This window comes from Sebastes umbrosus, chromosome 15 (assembly GCF_015220745.1).
Source record: "Sebastes umbrosus isolate fSebUmb1 chromosome 15, fSebUmb1.pri, whole genome shotgun sequence".
NCBI classification, from domain to species: domain Eukaryota; kingdom Metazoa; phylum Chordata; class Actinopteri; order Perciformes; family Sebastidae; genus Sebastes; species Sebastes umbrosus.
Genome location: NC_051283.1, coordinates 2,711,775 through 2,729,299, shown reverse-complemented (window position 1 = coordinate 2,729,299; position 17,525 = coordinate 2,711,775). Strand labels below are relative to the sequence as shown.

At 43.8% G+C, this 17,525-nt stretch overlaps 2 protein-coding genes across 4 annotated transcripts; both read left to right on the top strand.

Moving 5' to 3' along the window:
- Positions 1 to 3,121: 3,121 nt before the first annotated feature.
- LOC119502961 (elongation factor 1-alpha) lies at positions 3,122 to 7,389 on the top strand. Of its 2 annotated transcripts, none has more exons than XM_037794326.1 (8): positions 3,122 to 3,275; positions 4,116 to 4,270; positions 5,130 to 5,309; positions 5,666 to 5,962; positions 6,049 to 6,199; positions 6,299 to 6,555; positions 6,639 to 6,873; positions 6,976 to 7,389. In XM_037794326.1, the coding sequence occupies exons 2-8, from the start codon at positions 4,127 to 4,129 to the stop codon at positions 7,098 to 7,100; spliced, it is 1,389 nt and encodes a 462-aa protein (XP_037650254.1). In that variant the 5' UTR covers positions 3,122 to 3,275; positions 4,116 to 4,126; the 3' UTR covers positions 7,101 to 7,389. The 2 variants fall into 2 exon arrangements, with proteins under 2 accessions (XP_037650254.1, XP_037650255.1); XM_037794327.1 differs by lacking the exon at positions 3,122 to 3,275 and adding an exon at positions 3,525 to 3,548.
- Positions 7,390 to 7,550: 161 nt separating this feature from the next.
- Positions 7,551 to 17,448, top strand: LOC119502962 (elongation factor 1-alpha-like). 2 transcript variants are annotated; one of them, XM_037794329.1, is made up of 8 exons: positions 7,551 to 7,690; positions 8,806 to 8,958; positions 10,548 to 10,727; positions 10,822 to 11,118; positions 11,290 to 11,440; positions 12,067 to 12,323; positions 14,657 to 14,891; positions 17,074 to 17,448. In XM_037794329.1, exons 2-8 carry the CDS (start codon positions 8,815 to 8,817, stop codon positions 17,196 to 17,198), a joined length of 1,389 nt encoding a protein of 462 aa, XP_037650257.1. In that variant the 5' UTR covers positions 7,551 to 7,690; positions 8,806 to 8,814; the 3' UTR covers positions 17,199 to 17,448. The 2 variants fall into 2 exon arrangements, with proteins under 2 accessions (XP_037650257.1, XP_037650256.1); XM_037794328.1 differs by having other exon boundaries at positions 7,556 to 7,690; positions 8,803 to 8,958.
- Positions 17,449 to 17,525: the final 77 nt, after the last annotated feature.

Here is a 17,525-nt window from a genome sequence, read left to right as displayed (position 1 = left end):
CTATGGATTTAGCATTTATAAATGATGGTTATGATAAAGCGTTACTCTTCCATCACTGGTGAAACAGGTGAAGTACTTTGGTGTCACCCTGAACACTGAGTACACCTCTGGGTCTCTGCCAAGTTTCTTTGCTCCACCTTTTTGTAGGCTGTGAAACGTGTCTCGCTGTCACTTCCTCGTTAATATCCCCGTCTGTTTCTTTACTGCCGTGTCTGTGTCAAACCAATTGACCCCGTCAATGAGAGAGCTCAAATAGTTCCTTTTTACCTGCCCTACAGGTATGCTTGAGTGACAGTAATCTTCTCTAAACAGGGTCTTTACACCCAGTGGAGTCGTTTTACAGCTACTCATCAACTCAGACCCTCGGGCCATATAGTTACACCTCTTCACTAGAGATAAGGCTTTCAGGTCCACATTGTTGTGTCCCAGACTGAGAGCTGTCACGGTAAAATATCGCTGCTTTACTCTCATGTAAGCACAACCAGTCACCTCCTATGAGCCTACAGCTGAGAGAAAGTTACGGTCGTGGTTTACACATAATGTAAGCTACAATTTAGGCTTATGGGTTAGAAAATGTGTGTTTTATATCTTGTCTTCCATAATGAAATCAAAAGTCAGGAAAGCTGTGTATTCCTTGCTTTCAAGATTGAAAACTTCACATTTTCAAAGTATATTTGAGTCTCAGTGTAGCTCGTTACTTTTACTTTATAATAATCTAATTGAAATCGGCTCAGACTGCATTTTTAAGCTTCTGGTTATGAATGGCAGTTGCTCAACATTGTGGCGACATGTGGAGTCAGAAGATATTTAAAAGTACATAATGCTTTGTGCTGTGACTAGTTGTACTGTAGGTCTACACATAGAGCCTTGTCAGACGGGTTATATAATTTCAATTAAATCACAGTGTGATCAAACAAGAACTTAGTTTGCATTGTATGTATCTGACATACATACAATGCAAACCATTGTATGTATCTGACATTTACCAGGGATTTCTTTAAAATAATTTGACAACAAATAATGTCATTTTACAAGAAGTCTGCACCATTCTGTGCTTTTTAATCACTCGAGTGTTCTTTTTATGACTCCAGCAGAGGAAACCACACTTCTGGTCATTTACACTCACTTTTTACAGCTCTATTAACAAGTTGCCACTCTCTCTCTGCCCCTCAGGCGATTTATCACGTCCCTCTTCTCCCCATATCTCCCCCGGCCTGCCTCTCACCCTACCCCCCGCCCCCATGGTCGTTCTGCTCTGCTCTCCGCTGAGTGAAAGCAGCAGCTGCCAAGTCGAAGTGGCTGTTACCTGAACTGGAGGGAAAGCCGAGCGAGTAGTTAGAGTGAGTGTGTCTCTGACATTAGATGTGTGGGTGTGTGCCAGGGGATGCCAGCTGCCTCTATACTGGGCAACATGCCAGCCATGGTGATGGAGGAAGAGGCAGAATCTGACCTCCTGACCCCCAAGTAGCATCCAAGCGACAAAACAGGCCTTTTTCTAAAGTTAAAGCAGCAGTAGATAGAAAATCAAAAAAGTTATTTTTATAAAACGGTCACTATATCCTGACAGTGGTGCATGACACAGGTTATCTGAAAAAAAATCATGTGTCTCTGTGTCCTCTGGTGCTCCTAATGGCATCTGCAAGATTTCACAGACCGGAGGAAAACAACCAATCAGAGCTGATCTGGAGTCTGCCGTCTCTGAGCAGCTGTCAATCACTCACAAACTCCGATCAAACGGTCAAACTAGGCAGCGCTGATCAAATATGAATCAATATTATGTTACTGTAATGCCTATTTCTCTCCTCAGATGTTTTCAGAATCATCTTGTAGTGTACTGTTTAGCTGTAAAATGAGAAAGTTTGTGACCCGGCAGCCATGTTGAGATCAGTTGAGGAAATACCAAGCACCGCCCACCAAAAGCCTGAAAACAGAGCCATGAGGAGACGCAGAAGTCTAGTTTTCTCTCAGGACACTTAAATTACAATATGCTGAAAGGTTATTATGGATTTTTTGCCCAATGATACCAAAAAATATTCTGCCTACTGCAGGTTTAATAACACATCAACAGGATACAATGAACAGCTTTAAGATAAGTCAATTTCCCCCCGATAAGTCAAATAATACTAATTAAGCAGACACCTTAGCTACTTTATAGATGCGGAGAGTAAGCTGATACAAATCACAACAAATTTCACAAAGGAGAGAAGTTACAAGGATAACAAACAATTAGTTTTTGTGGCAGTTGATATAAATTGCCTACCATGTCTTTTGGTTGTAAAGTAGTAAACCGGCTGACCCTGAAGATACACTTCACCCTGAAGAACATCACCTTTAATTTAATCAAACACTTATGTATATGCGTCTGTTGTATATGTAAACAAGCGGTAAGATAAGGTGTCTTGAGCACAGCATGAGTTCATCTTTTCAGGGTCCGGGCTCTGTTTGAATGCAAATTTGGAATTTAGATAATCTTCTTATTACAGTGTGGGGGGGGGGGGGGCTTTGTGCTGTTATGGTCTGAAATAGTTATTTGATTTGTATATATATATATATATATATATATATATATATATTAATGATGAAAAATCCACTTCCCACTTGCCTGTGTGCAGAGAATCATTTGTGTGTTTTACTTTCCTGTTTAAAATACACCCTGTCCTCCTCACATTATTTCTATGCAACATTTGTGTAATAAGTGGGTGAAGCTGTATGTGATTATGATTGAAAAATATCAGTATTTCTATTATAATTCAAACTTGATGTAACATAACACTTACTGGTATTCATCTTCACTAAATGTTTTCATCTTTTCTGCATGACATGATTTTATTTATAGTTTGTCAACAGGCTGAAAAACGTGTCAAACTAGGAAGTCAAACACAACTCCACCAGCTGATTGGTTAAAGTCGACGAACCTGCGGGTCAAACGAACTTAACAACTCGATCCACTGTGTGCTTTTACACTGTGTTTCTGTCTAACTAAGAACCCTATTATCACCATTATAGCGTTTGTGTTGTCGCTAGTGTCAGTGCTAAGCTAAATGCTCAGTCCCTGGTGGATGAGACTTCATCATACATGTTTCAGGCGGTTCATCCGGTGGCGTGCTGACGTTTTTCGCAGGAATGTGTGTGATTTGCGGGGTCTGCACCGCGGAGGGCGACGGGAAGTCAGGCCGCCTCCCATCCAGTATAAAACCCCCGGTCCAGCCCTTGTCTTCCTCTTTCTGTTACCTGCTAGGGGCAGCAGCTTTTGCCGTGAAAATCCAGAAACACCGGTAAGTTCAACTTTGATTCACACGAGCGAGCGAGAGAGATAGATGACGGCTCGGGCTGTTAACGATTTCTGATGTGTGACGTTTGATAAACGTTCAGCTGTGAGTTTATCTGCCTCCATTTTGAGTCTTTTGTTCTAAACTTTGTCTCCTCGGTTATGTAACTTGACTCAAACCTGTGGATTTATTTCAGTTGTTGAAGGAATTAACGGAACATTTGTAGGCTTTCTATCACTAAGCCTCTGCTACCCGGATAGATATCTGCGTGTTTATTTGGTGAGTTTGAGCTCATAATGTGTGAGTTTAGTAGCTGTGTGTGCGGGAGGAGAGAGGGAACAAAGAGGAGCTGGAGAGAGGAGACAGAGGATGCTAGGAGGGCTTCTCTTCCTTCTCCTCCTCTCATACAACAACTGCTCATATTAAGTGTCAGGAGCTGGGAGGCTGGCAGGAATAGCTGCTGGATATTTGGCGATCTCTGGAACTTAATAGGACGTGGCCCATGGAGGAGTAACACGTGTCCCGTCTGGCGTACGGCCGAGTGAGGCCTAGCAGCAGCAGCAGCAGCAGCAGCCTGTTAGCTGCTCACTGCCGGTACCGTTACCCGACGGTTAACGGTCACATGTCAACTTGGTTTTCACTGACGTGTTTTAGCAATGTTTGCTTTAATGAGCTGTTTTAATCCCTTTCTATGTACCATGAATAGTGTTCATACTAAGCTGGGCCTGATATCTCCCGGTTCAATTAACGTCCCGTTACCGCCTGCTGCTGTTAGATGTTAGCACCGTTAATAAAAGACGGCGCGCTTATAACGGAGAGATAACTTATTGTGTTTTTTCGTGACAGAAACTACAACAATGGCAAAGGACAAGATCCACATCAACATCGTGGTCATCGGCCATGTCGACTCCGGCAAGTCCACCTCCACCGGCCACCTCATCTACAAGTGCGGAGGCATCGACAAGAGAACCATCGAGAAGTTTGAGAAGGAAGCCGCCGAGGTGAGCAGCTCTACGTGTCTTTTATATTATCTTTATCTGTGAAACCGTTAGAGTGAAGCGCCAAGATGGCGGCGCCAGCGTGCCCACTCTGAGCTCCACTGGCCGGCACGAGAGTGGAGCAATCACACCGTGTGCGCGCACGCAGGGGTGGGGCTTAACGCCAGCAGCAGTGATGGTGACTTTGCACTTTATTGAGCAGAGGCCTCAGGCTGTGCTGCTCTAAAATGAAATATTCACCACTCAGGGCTATATCCTACCCATTAAATGTCACCACATATAAAATGTTACTAAATGTCACCAAATATAAAAGGTTACGTTTGTTTTGTTGCGTATTCAATGTTATTGAACGGCTGTAATAACAGGAAGTTGGCTTAGTGGGTGTGTATGGTATTTAAAATTGTGGGTGACCACTTGTGTCAGCCAAATTGAGTTTCTAAACATGTACAAAATATCATGCAGAAAGTTCTTAAAAGTATATAAAAGAAATGACTCCTGAATAAAAAAAAAAACTTCATATCAAAGCTATATAGGATTTGTATTGGTGTCATGCATAAATAATATGCAAGACACCGTTATATAGAAAATAACAAAGGCAGAAACCAGAGTAGCAGTATAAATTACAAATACTAGACAAATTAACCATCCTGATGTTTTTTTTCCAAGCTTGAAACAAAAGTAGCCAACTTATAAGCATTAGAAAATTAACAGCCATTCCATTTTGTCATCATCTGACCACCAAAACATTTCTGGATTTTGAACAGACATTTGTATTCTGTATATGTCCCTATTCCTATAACAAATGTTTGAAGAAGCAGAACATTAATAAAATCTGGTTATTTCCTAATTTATCCCTCCACAGATGGGCAAGGGCTCCTTCAAGTACGCCTGGGTGCTGGACAAACTGAAGGCCGAGCGTGAGCGTGGTATCACCATCGACATCGCTCTGTGGAAGTTTGAGACAACTAAGTACTACGTGACCATCATTGATGCCCCTGGACACAGAGACTTCATCAAGAACATGATCACCGGTACCTCACAGGTATGTTATAGCGTTAATACAAGGCAAATTCAAAGTCCGAACGTGGGCAGAGAATGATGTCGCTCTCCCTATGTGAGTGTCCTGATCCGAGCTTTTCCTGGCTTTGTTGACATCGCCAGCCCGCTCGCTTTCAGTGCCCCACTGGCGAACTCATTCGCTGCTCTTATACAGCAGTAACACCTGCCGGTTCCCCCTAAGATGCAGTGTTGCATCTGTCAGCACTTTAGCCACTGTTGGCACTCATCGCCGTTAGTACTGCGAGCTGCTGGCCCGCCCATGTTGAGAGGCAGTAGAAATGCTCCCAATCCTGTATTTAGCACCTTTAATCTGAACATTATCTGACTTTTGATTTTTAGGCTGATTGCGCCGTGCTGATCGTCGCTGCTGGTGTCGGTGAGTTTGAGGCTGGTATCTCCAAGAACGGCCAGACCCGCGAGCACGCCCTGCTGGCTTTCACCCTCGGTGTGAAGCAGCTCATCGTTGGAGTCAACAAGATGGACTCCACCGAGCCCCCTTACAGCCAGGCCCGTTTCGAGGAAATCACCAAGGAAGTGAGCACCTACATCAAGAAGATCGGCTACAACCCCGCCGCTGTTGCCTTTGTCCCCATCTCTGGGTGGCACGGAGACAACATGCTGGAGGGCAGTGACAAGGTGAGGAAATTTAACCTTGCAGTGCCAAACTTGCTGACATGATGGATTAGACCTGGACTTATTTCTTGCTTTGAATCTGTCTGTAGATGAGCTGGTTCAAGGGCTGGAAGGTCGAGCGCAAGGAGGGCAATGGCAGTGGAACCACACTGCTGGAGGCTCTGGATGCCATCCTGGCCCCGTCCCGCCCCACCGACAAGCCCCTTCGTCTGCCCCTGCAGGACGTCTACAAAATTGGCGGTAAAAACAAATAGTTATTTTCTAAAAGACAATGGTTTAAATTGCAACTTCTCAAACAGTCAGGTTATCTTGATTTCTTAAACAAATAATTTTTCTCAGGTATTGGAACTGTACCCGTCGGCCGTGTTGAGACCGGCATCATGAAGCCCGGTATGGTTGTCACCTTTGCTCCCGCCAACCTGACCACTGAGGTGAAGTCTGTGGAGATGCACCACGAGTCTCTGGTCGAAGCTGTCCCTGGTGACAACGTCGGCTTCAACATCAAGAATGTGTCCGTCAAGGAGATCCGTCGTGGATACGTGGCTGGCGACAGCAAGAACGACCCTCCCAAGGGAGCTGGCAACTTCAATGCTCAGGTTGGCATTGTGAACTTGAATAGAATAGCTTCGTTTGGGGTCTAGTTGCAATTTAGAGTTCTAATTAAAAAATGTGTCCACAGGTCATCATCCTGAACCACCCCGGCCAGATCAATGCAGGTTATGCCCCCGTGCTGGATTGCCACACCGCTCACATCGCCTGCAAGTTCAGCGAGCTCATCGAGAAGATCGACCGTCGTTCTGGCAAGAAGCTTGAGGACGCCCCCAAGTTTGTGAAGTCTGGAGACGCCGCCATTGTCAAACTGATCCCACAGAAGCCCATGGTTGTGGAGGCTTTCGCCAACTACCCTCCCCTTGGTATGTACTTGAAGACCTATTCGTACACAATTTAGCCATGCTTGACAATAAAATGAGTGCATGATGATCCGGTTACTAACTGCTCACCCCCTCTTATTCCAGGTCGTTTTGCCGTGCGTGACATGAGGCAGACGGTGGCTGTCGGTGTCATCAAGTCTGTTGAGACCAAGGAAGTATCCGGAAAGACAACCAAGGCTGCAGAGAAGGCCGTGAAGAAGACGAAATGAATGGTCGTGTGCCGGCGGCAGCGGGCCACTCCTTCCCCTCGGTCTTGCCCTCACCCTGGATCATCTTCTCTGTGGCAGAGCTCTCTACTCAAGGACTGGCTTATGCTGATTAAAACCCATCGCAAAAGTTTTCGCAGGAAAAAAGAACTACGTGGCATTGTCACTTACCTGAATCACATGACGGTGCCTCTTCTCAGTTAAGTTTAAGTTGGAAATGTTAAATGCCACATTTAATTGGAAAGTAAGCTGCTGGTAACTAATAAAATAAATGTCTTTGAAAAAATTGAAATTGGCTTGTCTATTTTACTGTGTTGCAGTTGGTAGTTTTAGTCACAGGCGAGCCTCTGTCTGCGTTGCAGCTGTTTTTGACCATGCTATCTGTGTCCAGTGATGCACTTGTCGTCCAATCGTCTCGATAGGAATTATGCCGCCCCAGCCAATGGCACCCCTTATATTAGTCTGACAGCACCAAGAGCATGCACAGCCCTCCCTCTCCTCTGGTTCAGTATAAAAACTCTGGACCGATCACGTTCTGTCCTTTTTTCCCTCCGCTCTAAATCAGGGGACGTCTTTTTAGTTGCCGGGCACAGGTTAGTGAAATGTCATTTATTAATCCAGCTCTTAAAGCTTAACTCTTAATAAAAAAAAAAAAAAATGCATGTTGGTACATGGGAGCTGGGCTTGTATCCAGGGTAGGGAGTCTACAATTGGGTTATGTCAGCCTGACTCAGAATCTATCTGAATCTAGACTTGATCAGCTTCTGCTTGATGGTTTAACATTTTAGTTGGGTTAATGATGAAGGTAAACATGCCAGCTCACCTCTTGTATTTCTCATCCAAACCTTGTATAGCATGTGGTGAAATATTCGGCTTTGTCTTAAGAGGGCTTCAATATACAGATGTTCAAAAAAAAAAAACAACGCATTTGGTATCCTTGAGCTAGATGAATAGTTTGTGCCAGTCATGATAGCCGTTACTCCTTTCTGTCTACCGTTGGGAGCGCGCATCCAATGCTGTGGCTGCACCGTCGGGTCACGCGCTTGCATCAGTCGGTAACATGGCGGCTCTGCAGTCCCGGCGGCGCGAGCGGCGCAACATGGAGGCAGAGCAGCCGGCTCGAGCACATGGCGCGTGACTCACCAGTGTCGCCTTTCCGGTGGCGTGCACGAGCATTGAAAATGACGGTTATACAGAAAAGAGAGTAAATCTCCGTCAGTAACGGTCCGTTAGTGTGTGTGTGTGTGTTAACGTGTCGTTACACCACACAGCGGCATTACATTCACTCTGCTGTGTTTCATAGTTACCGGCCGGCTAGCTAACGGCAGCTAACTGCTAATGCCGCAGTTATGAACGTTATGAATCAGAAGACGTTATAAACGTGACGTTAACGCTTTGAGTCAACTTATTCTCTATTAATAGTGTCATGAGTCTCGTCTGGTGGTCCTTACTGAACTCCCGCAGTTTAGAGACGTTTAAACGTTAAATATTTAATATAAATGAGTCAACATACTACCGACTAGCCCCCCGGTGGTGTTCATAACTCGGTTAACGTCATTTAACGGCCAGCAGCTCGATAACGTCGCTAATTAACGTCACAACTGAACGTCCTCCCGGTGTGCTCACCCCTGTTCAGACACCACTTTAAACCTGAAACATTTAATGTTCAAGTCAACATATAATTGCTCCCCATGTTGTTTATAAGCAGTACATCGAGATGGGAAAGGAAAAGATCCACATCAACATCGTGGTCATCGGCCATGTCGACTCCGGCAAGTCCACCACCACCGGCCACCTCATCTACAAGTGCGGAGGCATCGACAAGAGAACCATTGAGAAGTTTGAGAAGGAAGCTGCTGAGGTTTGTTTATAAATACACCAGCCTGTAGATAACTAATCAATACATACATAGCCTGTACAATACTCATCAATAAATATATAGCCTGTACATAACTCATCAATACATTCATAGCCTGTATATAACTAATCAATAAATATATAGCCTGTACATAACTCATCAATACATACATAGCCTGTACATAACTCATCAATATCTACACTAGCCTATACATAACTCATCAATACATACATAGCCTGTACATAACTCCTCAATACATTCATAGCCTGGATATAACTAATCAATAAATACATAGCCTGTACATAACTCATCAATAAATACACCAGCCTGTACATAACTCCTCAATACATTCATAGCCTGGATATAACTAATCAATAAATACACCAGCCTGTACATAACTCATCAATACATACATAGCCTGTACATAACTCATCAATAAATACACCAGCCTGTACATAACTCATCAATAAACACACATCACACCACAGTAGGCCACACGTGTATGAGACTATGAAGCAGAGACTGAATCACCTTTAGATATGTGGGGAATGGGTGTGGTGGATGAAACTGCTCCCTGATATTACTTTGTAAAAACTGCCACCTACTGTTTAAAGACATGTACTCCTGATTACTGCAACTAGTCCAGAAAATATCCCTGTTGAAATCTAAACACATTGTTTAACGTACATAAAATTAAATTAAACGTGTCATGGGTTAATATTGCTAGTACAAAATGGAAAATCAGTCTCAAGTACTCAATAATTAAATAATTATTTCCGGATTCCTATAACCAGTAATCCCAAAATACCAAATACTGAATTTAGTAAAAGCTGTAAGTAGAAAATTATATGAAAGATTAATTACAAACACTGATTTGTTTAAATAGGTTTTTTTTAAAGTGCAAAAAAAAGATGCATTTGAAGTAACTAAATCATTAAATATTAATCCTACATTAATTGAATATTGTAAAACAAAAAAACTTCATTTTAAAATATGCACAATGTAGTAAAGCGAGTTGATAAGCAACTTCAAACAAATGATAATATAAAAGTATGTGCTTCTAAAAAGGGGGATCTGTATGAAAACTAGGGCCAGATAACTCATATTTGTGTTATTTTGCTGAAATATTTCCTGATCTAAATCAGGAAACTTTTATAAGTTCACATTATATTTTAGGTAAAGACCTTCATTTACCACTAATGTATTTAGTCATTTTTTTTTTATGAAAAAAGGGGCTAAAGCATGTTTATGTTCCCCAAACTAAGGTATCTAAAATAAGTGTAGTACAGGGTGGTGGGTGACATTTGGTATATCTGGGGTTAACGAGCTGATACGTCTCAACAGTGTCATTGAATTAGTTACATTATACAGTATATTCCAAATCGAATTGTAATTAAGTTTTTTAAGTTTTCTCAGGTCTATTGGAGGGTCATTTTCAGAGGACTCTTGCAAAAGGAAGTTTGCTGTTTTTACACTACGAAGAGGCATGCTTTTATTTAAAAAATCAATCTTCAGTTAATCTTTTCTGCTGCATTCATACTTTTGTCCCATTTTATTTCCTCCTCTATTTGTGCTGTTTTTTACCTCCACAGATGGGCAAGGGCTCCTTCAAGTACGCCTGGGTGCTGGACAAACTGAAGGCCGAGCGTGAGCGTGGTATCACCATCGACATCGCTCTGTGGAAGTTTGAGACCGCCAGGTACTACGTGACCATCATTGATGCCCCTGGACACAGAGACTTCATCAAGAACATGATCACTGGTACCTCTCAGGTAAAGACACACCTTTTAACCTGCTATCTACCGACTCCTCGCTTTATACTTTATATATAAATATGTATGTTCTACAAAATTCCTGCCTGTTCAGGCTGACTGCGCCGTGCTGATCGTTGCTGCTGGTGTCGGTGAGTTTGAGGCTGGTATCTCCAAGAATGGCCAGACCCGCGAGCACGCCCTGCTGGCCTACACTCTGGGTGTGAAGCAGCTCATCGTTGGAGTCAACAAGATGGACTCCACCGAGCCCCCTTACAGTCAGAAGCGTTTCGAGGAAATCACCAAGGAAGTGAGCACCTACATCAAGAAGATCGGCTACAACCCTGCCACTGTTGGCTTTGTCCCCATCTCTGGGTGGCACGGAGATAACATGCTGGAGGCCAGTGAGAAGGTGAGGGACTTATTATATACTGTAGTTGTGGTTGGCAGGTGGTGTAATATGTCATGGAATTCTTGGATTTTCACATCAAATAATCCTCTAGAATTAATCATCTTTCTCTTACACCATTACTTTTCCTGTCTCCCTCTCTCTCTGTCTCTGTATCTGCACTCTCCATTTCAGATGAGCTGGTTCAAGGGTTGGAAGATCGAGCGTAAGGAGGGCGGTGCCACTGGCGTTACCCTGCTGGAGGCTCTGGACTCCATCCTGCCCCCCTCCCGCCCCACAGACAAGGCCCTCCGTCTGCCCCTGCAGGACGTCTACAAGATTGGTGGTAAGGAGTATCAGGTCATATAACATGTCTCCTTAAGGAAAAGGAGGCAACATAATGTCAGTGGAAACTACTACTTTCTACAACTGACTGATTGCACTGTGAAGCTCCTTTCAGACATGCACTGTTAAATCAATGCGATTTCACATGTCGATCTCATGTCGGAAGTCTGAATTCAATTTGTATCTTATCCCGTACAAAAAGAAAAGGAAATCATTTTAATAAAGCAAGAAACTTTGAGAGTGAGCCGAGAATCTCCCAAGTCAAATCAGTCTATGCAAATTGAGTTTTTTTTATCCTTGCAGTTCGAGGGAAAAGAGTTTATTTTAAAAACAACTTGTACAGTCACCATAATAAACCAACTAGCACTAAGAATATCCAGTCAAAGGCTTTATATAGAGCATGTGAGCAAATAGGAATAAATTCAGACTTGAGGTCTTGTTGGCTGCAGAGAAACACTGACAAGATGTTTAGTGAGAATGTACTTTACAGCTGCTACAAGCCTTCATCAATGTCTTAAAATGTTACAGCTCACATTCTTTAGTCCATTTAAAACTAATTTACAAGTTCTTTTATTTTGAAGTTAATTGAAAAGCGTGCTAGAAACTTGTTGCCTCCTGCTCTCTCAGGTATTGGAACTGTCCCCGTTGGCCGTGTTGAGACCGGCATCCTGAAGCCCGGTATGGTCGTCACCTTTGCTCCCCCCAACCTGACCACTGAGGTGAAGTCTGTGGAGATGCACCACGAGTCTCTGGTCGAAGCTTGCCCCGGTGACAACGTCGGCTTCAACATCAAGAACGTGTCCGTCAAGGAGATCCGGCGTGGTAACGTGGCTGGCGACAGCAAGAACGACCCTCCCATCGCGGCTGACAACTTCACCGCCCAGGTGAGTCTCAGGAAAAAAGGAAAAAGAAGGAAAGTTTATTTACAAAATAAACTTGTAATCATTTTTATCCCTCCGTGATTTTACATGAAGTAGATACAGAAAGTGAAACGGAACACACCAGACCTAATGGTTTTAATGGAGCTTTTTAAATTAAACAAAAATTGCAACTAATCAACAATGAACTACCCCTCTGCTCTTTCTATCAAACACTTCATTCTTGCCCTTGGATAAAGTGATTTGACAAAACAGATTGTAACTCAAGAAAAAGCTCCGTCACATACATGAAATCTGACCTCTGCATTTAACCCATAAGCATCAGGAGCAGTGGGCTGCTCTGAAGCCCCCGGGGAGCAACTTGGTGTTCAGTGTCTCGCTCAAGGACACTTCACATGCAGACAGGAGGAGCTGGGGATCGAACTGCCAACCTCGTGATTAAAGCCTTCAGATGTGGTCGAAAGCTTCTGAAAAAGCTAGTATGTGGACCTTGAGTTAAGGCACACACCAAGCCGACGTCAATGAACTAGTGGCGATGAAGACTGACTCTAGCGTCGCCTCACGTCGCCTTTGTTTTGGCCGACAAGTTGCATTTGAACACACCACAAATATTAAAGCTGATGGCCAGTTAGCACATGCGTTCTGCGTGAGAGAAAATAACTCTCCACACCAGCAGGCAGCAGTAGTCTATATTCATCATTTGACCATTTTCACACCACTCTCACTCACCACTTAGCTTCATTCCACATGGCCATGCGAAAATCTCCGTGTCCGTTACCTTAACTTTACTCACTGGCTTTCTTTCCTCACTTCCGTGTCTATTCTCATGCATTGATTCGTTTAAGCTGAACAGCCAATCAGAGTGATTTTTCTCAACGTCGAGCTCCGCTGACGACTCAACATGCTGGATTGGCTGAAAAAACTCCAGACTAGAGCCGACGGACACTCACCGACAGCCCCAAACAGTCCGACGGCTTGGTGTGTCAGGGCCTTTATGATTTGGTCAAAATACTAGTTTTCAATATATTAAAGGGGCATTCTGCCGATGTTACACATAATATTCAGTTTGCTCATCTCGATGAGTACGACTCAGTCTGGAAAAACAGTTTCAAAACATGTTCTGTTGCTCTGGAGGACCTTTCCAAAGTTGAAGAAAATGACCCTGATGGGTCTAATGAAAGACACTATTGAGTTGCATTATGGGAAATGTTGGATTCAGTGTTTTTGGTCCCATACAGGACTAAATCTCAGGATATCTCAGCCACGGCTGCTTCAGTTTTGACCGTTCCTTTTTTTCAATCTCTCTTGTGAGTCCCCCAAATTTACGGAGGTGCTTCAATAAATCCGCCTTTAAATGAATGCTTTCTGAAGGTCATTTTATCACGACTCTGAAGAAGTGTTTAGTAGGGCTGTCAAAGTTAACGCATAGTAATGCGTTAACGCAAATTGGTTTAAGCGACACTAATTTATTTAACGCATTAACGCAACTTGCGATTTTTAGGTTGTAGGGGGCTCAGTTTTAAAGCTAAACTTGCGCTAAAATTTGGCAAGGAAAAACTGGCACGGTCATTTTCAAAGGGGTCGCTTGACCTCTGACCTCCAGATATGTGAATGTAAATGGGTTCTATAAGTACCCACGAGTCTCCCCTTTACAGACATGCCCACTTTATGATAATCACATGCAGTTTGGGGCAAGTCATAGTCAAGTCAGCACACTGACACACTGACAGCTGTTGTTGCCTGTTGGGCTGCAGTTTGCCATGTTATGATTTGAGCATATTTTTTATGCTAAATGCAGTACCTGTGAGGGTTTCTGGACAATATCTGTCATTGTTCTGTGTTGTTAATTGATTTCTAATAATACATATATACATACATTTTCATAAAGCAACCATGTTTGTCCACTCCCATGTTGATAAGAGTATTAAATACTTGGCAAAACTCCCTTCAAGGTACATTTTGAAAGGATAAAAAATGTGCGATTAATTTGCGATAATCCCGATTAAATATTTAAATCAATTGACAGCCCTAGTATTTAGCTATATATAAACCTGTCAAACTCTGCTAACCACCAGGTGAGAAGTGAGCGAAATCTCAACACCTGAAACCTAAAGATTACTATTTCTTTTTTTGTCTTTATTTTACAGTCGACAGTGTGGCGATAGACCCCTTCAATTTAGGCACCAGTTACAGAGCAGAATAAACATTGAACAACACGCAGCAGTCAGTCTACCTCTTTCTAATCTTCTGGAAGAATAGTGGTATCCAGCAGTGCGCCACGCAGTCCACATCCTTACATGTTGCTCTTTTGACCTCCCTCCATGTCTCCCCCTGTACAGGTCATCATCCTGAACCACCCCGGTCAGATCTCCCAGGGTTATGCCCCCGTGCTGGACTGCCACACCGCTCACATCGCCTGCAAATTCAGTGAGCTCAAGGAGAAGATCGACCGCCGTTCCGGCAAGAAGCTTGAGGACAACCCCAAGGCTCTCAAGTCTGGAGACGCCGCCATCATCACCATGGTGCCTGGAAAACCCATGTGTGTTGAGAGCTTCTCCCAGTATCCCCCACTGGGTGAGTGAAACGCCACTGTTTTCTTGTTGGTATTGTCAGTTGTAGACCTTCTAAACGACATGTTGACATGTCATAGCAGGACAAAGCACTGATTACAATAATGATGGTTGCACTCTACTTTGGTGTGCAGAACAAAACACTGCCATGAAAAAGGTCTATTGAAAAGCTGCACTAATCAATATTTTATATAAATAATGGATTAAGTGACTCAGTTTAAAACCTGCAAACCTACAGAGAATTTCTCACCTAGCCCCCTGTCTGCTCTTACAGTACTGTGCGTTTTAGCATCTTTCAGCAATCGTTTTGGTTTTCTGGCCCAGAAATAAATTGCAGGCAGCTGTTTTCAGTAATAAAACTAATAAAGCTGAATAAAACCCACTGTACGCTACCTGCCTTACACCATATAACAGACTAGCTGGTGAATAAAGTGGAGCAATTAGCAGCTAAAAGGATATTTCCTTCAGGAAATGGAGGAGACCAAAAACAGAGTTAAAAAGAGAGTGACACAACTCCAAATGAAGTATAATATTGCTCCTGGTCTGCTGGATGTGTACTCAGGCAATTGTTTGCTAATTGGTTCACCATAACAACTTCACGTTAGATGTTTCGTTATAAGGTTGTTCCCAAGTGGCCAAAAATCAACTAATAGAGCTTTAAATGTCGTCATACTGTATAATGTATGTTCTCCAAAAAGCATTACAGTCAATCAGAATTATGTTTGACCAACCGCAGGTCATTTCAGAGAGAGAGCTATTGGCTGTGCTCCGGCTGGTGGGTGGTGCTTGGTATTTCCTCAACTGATCTCAACATGGCTGCCGGGTCACAAACTTTCTCATTTTAAAGCTAAACAGTACACTACAAGATGATCCTGAAAACATTTGAGCTGAGAAATAGGCATTACAGTAACAGAATACTGATTGATGTTTGATCAGCGCTGCCTAGTTTGCGAGATATTGACTCGTGGCTCTCATAGACGGAAGCTGGACGGCAGACTCCAGATCAGCTCTGATTGGTTGTTTTCCTCCGGTCTGTGAAATCTTGCAGATGCCGTTAGGAGCACCGGAGAACACAGAGGAACATGATTTTTTTTTCATATTACCTGTCTCATGCACTGCAGTCAGGATATAGCAACCGTTTTATAAAAATAACTTTTTTTAATCATATTTGCTCCGTTTCTACCCACTGCAGCTTTAAACTTCATTATCATGGCCGAAGATTGATTAAGGAAATATGTCAAATGAGAATACAATGCCTGTCCATCTCCTGCTCCATTTCACCCCCACTCGTGAACAAGACCCCGAGATACTTGAACTCCCTCGCTTGGGGCAGTGACTCACTCCCAACTCTGTTTTCTGGCAGAGAACCATGGCCTCAGACTTGGAGGTACTGACTCTCATCGCGACCGCTTCACACTCGGCTGCAAACCGCCCCAGTGCGTGCTGAAAGTCATGATCGTTTTTGCGTCAGCAGTTGTGCGGGCGCTGTACCAGACCGTTGTGGTGAAGAGGGAGCTGAGCCGTAATGCAAAGCTCTCGATTGACCGGTCCATCTACGTTCCAACCCTCACCTCTAGTCATGAGCTTTGGGAAGTGGAAGAATGAGATCATGGATACAAGCGGACAAAATGGGCTTCCTTCGTAGGGTGGCTGGGCTCAGCATTAGAGATAGGGCGAAGAGCTCAGACATCCGGAGGGAGCTCGGAGTCGCTGCTCCTTTGCGTCGAAAGGGGCCAGCTGAGGTGGTTCAACATCTGATCAGGATGCCTCCTGGACTCCTTCCTTTGGAGGTTTTCTGGGCACGTCCAACTCATAAGAGGCCCTGGGTAGACTAAGAACACGTTGGAGGGATTATATATGTTGTCAGGCCTGGGAGCACCCTGAGGTCTCCCAGGAAGATCTGGAAAACGTTGCTGGGGAGAGGGTCTGGAATTCCCTGCTGCCCCCGTGACCCGGCCCCGGATAAGCGGAAGCAAATAGATGAATGGATGTAGAATATAATGCTACTGATATATTTGTGCTCAATTACTTATATAAAAGTATTGATCTTTAGTATACTGTGCACTGTTAGTTCACCACCCACCAGCTGCACCTTAAACACAGAGATGACTCATGTCAAAGGCATCTTTTCAGTCTCTCATTGACTCCTCTGTTTCTCGCTTTTCTTGTCCATGTCCTCCTCCCAGGTCGCTTCGCTGTGCGTGACATGAGGCAGACCGTGGCTGTCGGCGTCATTAAGTCCGTCGACAAGAAGGCCGCCGGCAGTGCGAAAGTCACCAAGTCCGCACAGAAGGCCGAAAAGAAGAAATGAATTCTCATGCAGGACGTCCAACAAAGAGTCACGTCTCAGCAGCAGCGGCCCGCCCCACCCCTTCTTCTTCCCTGCCACCCAGCGCCGTCTTCTCTGAGGCAGAGCTCTCTACTCAAGGACTGGCTTATGCTGATTAAAACCCATCGGAAAAGTTTCCGCAGGAAAGGAGGGCTTGTGCCTTTTTAGGGGAAACTATGATCATAATTAAGTTGAAACCAAAACAATAAAATCTTAAACATTGCCAAATGAAGATGTGTGTTTTGGGTTTCATTACATTGTTGATGGCAAACTGCAGCAGCACTCCTCCAGAAGCTTCACACATAATAA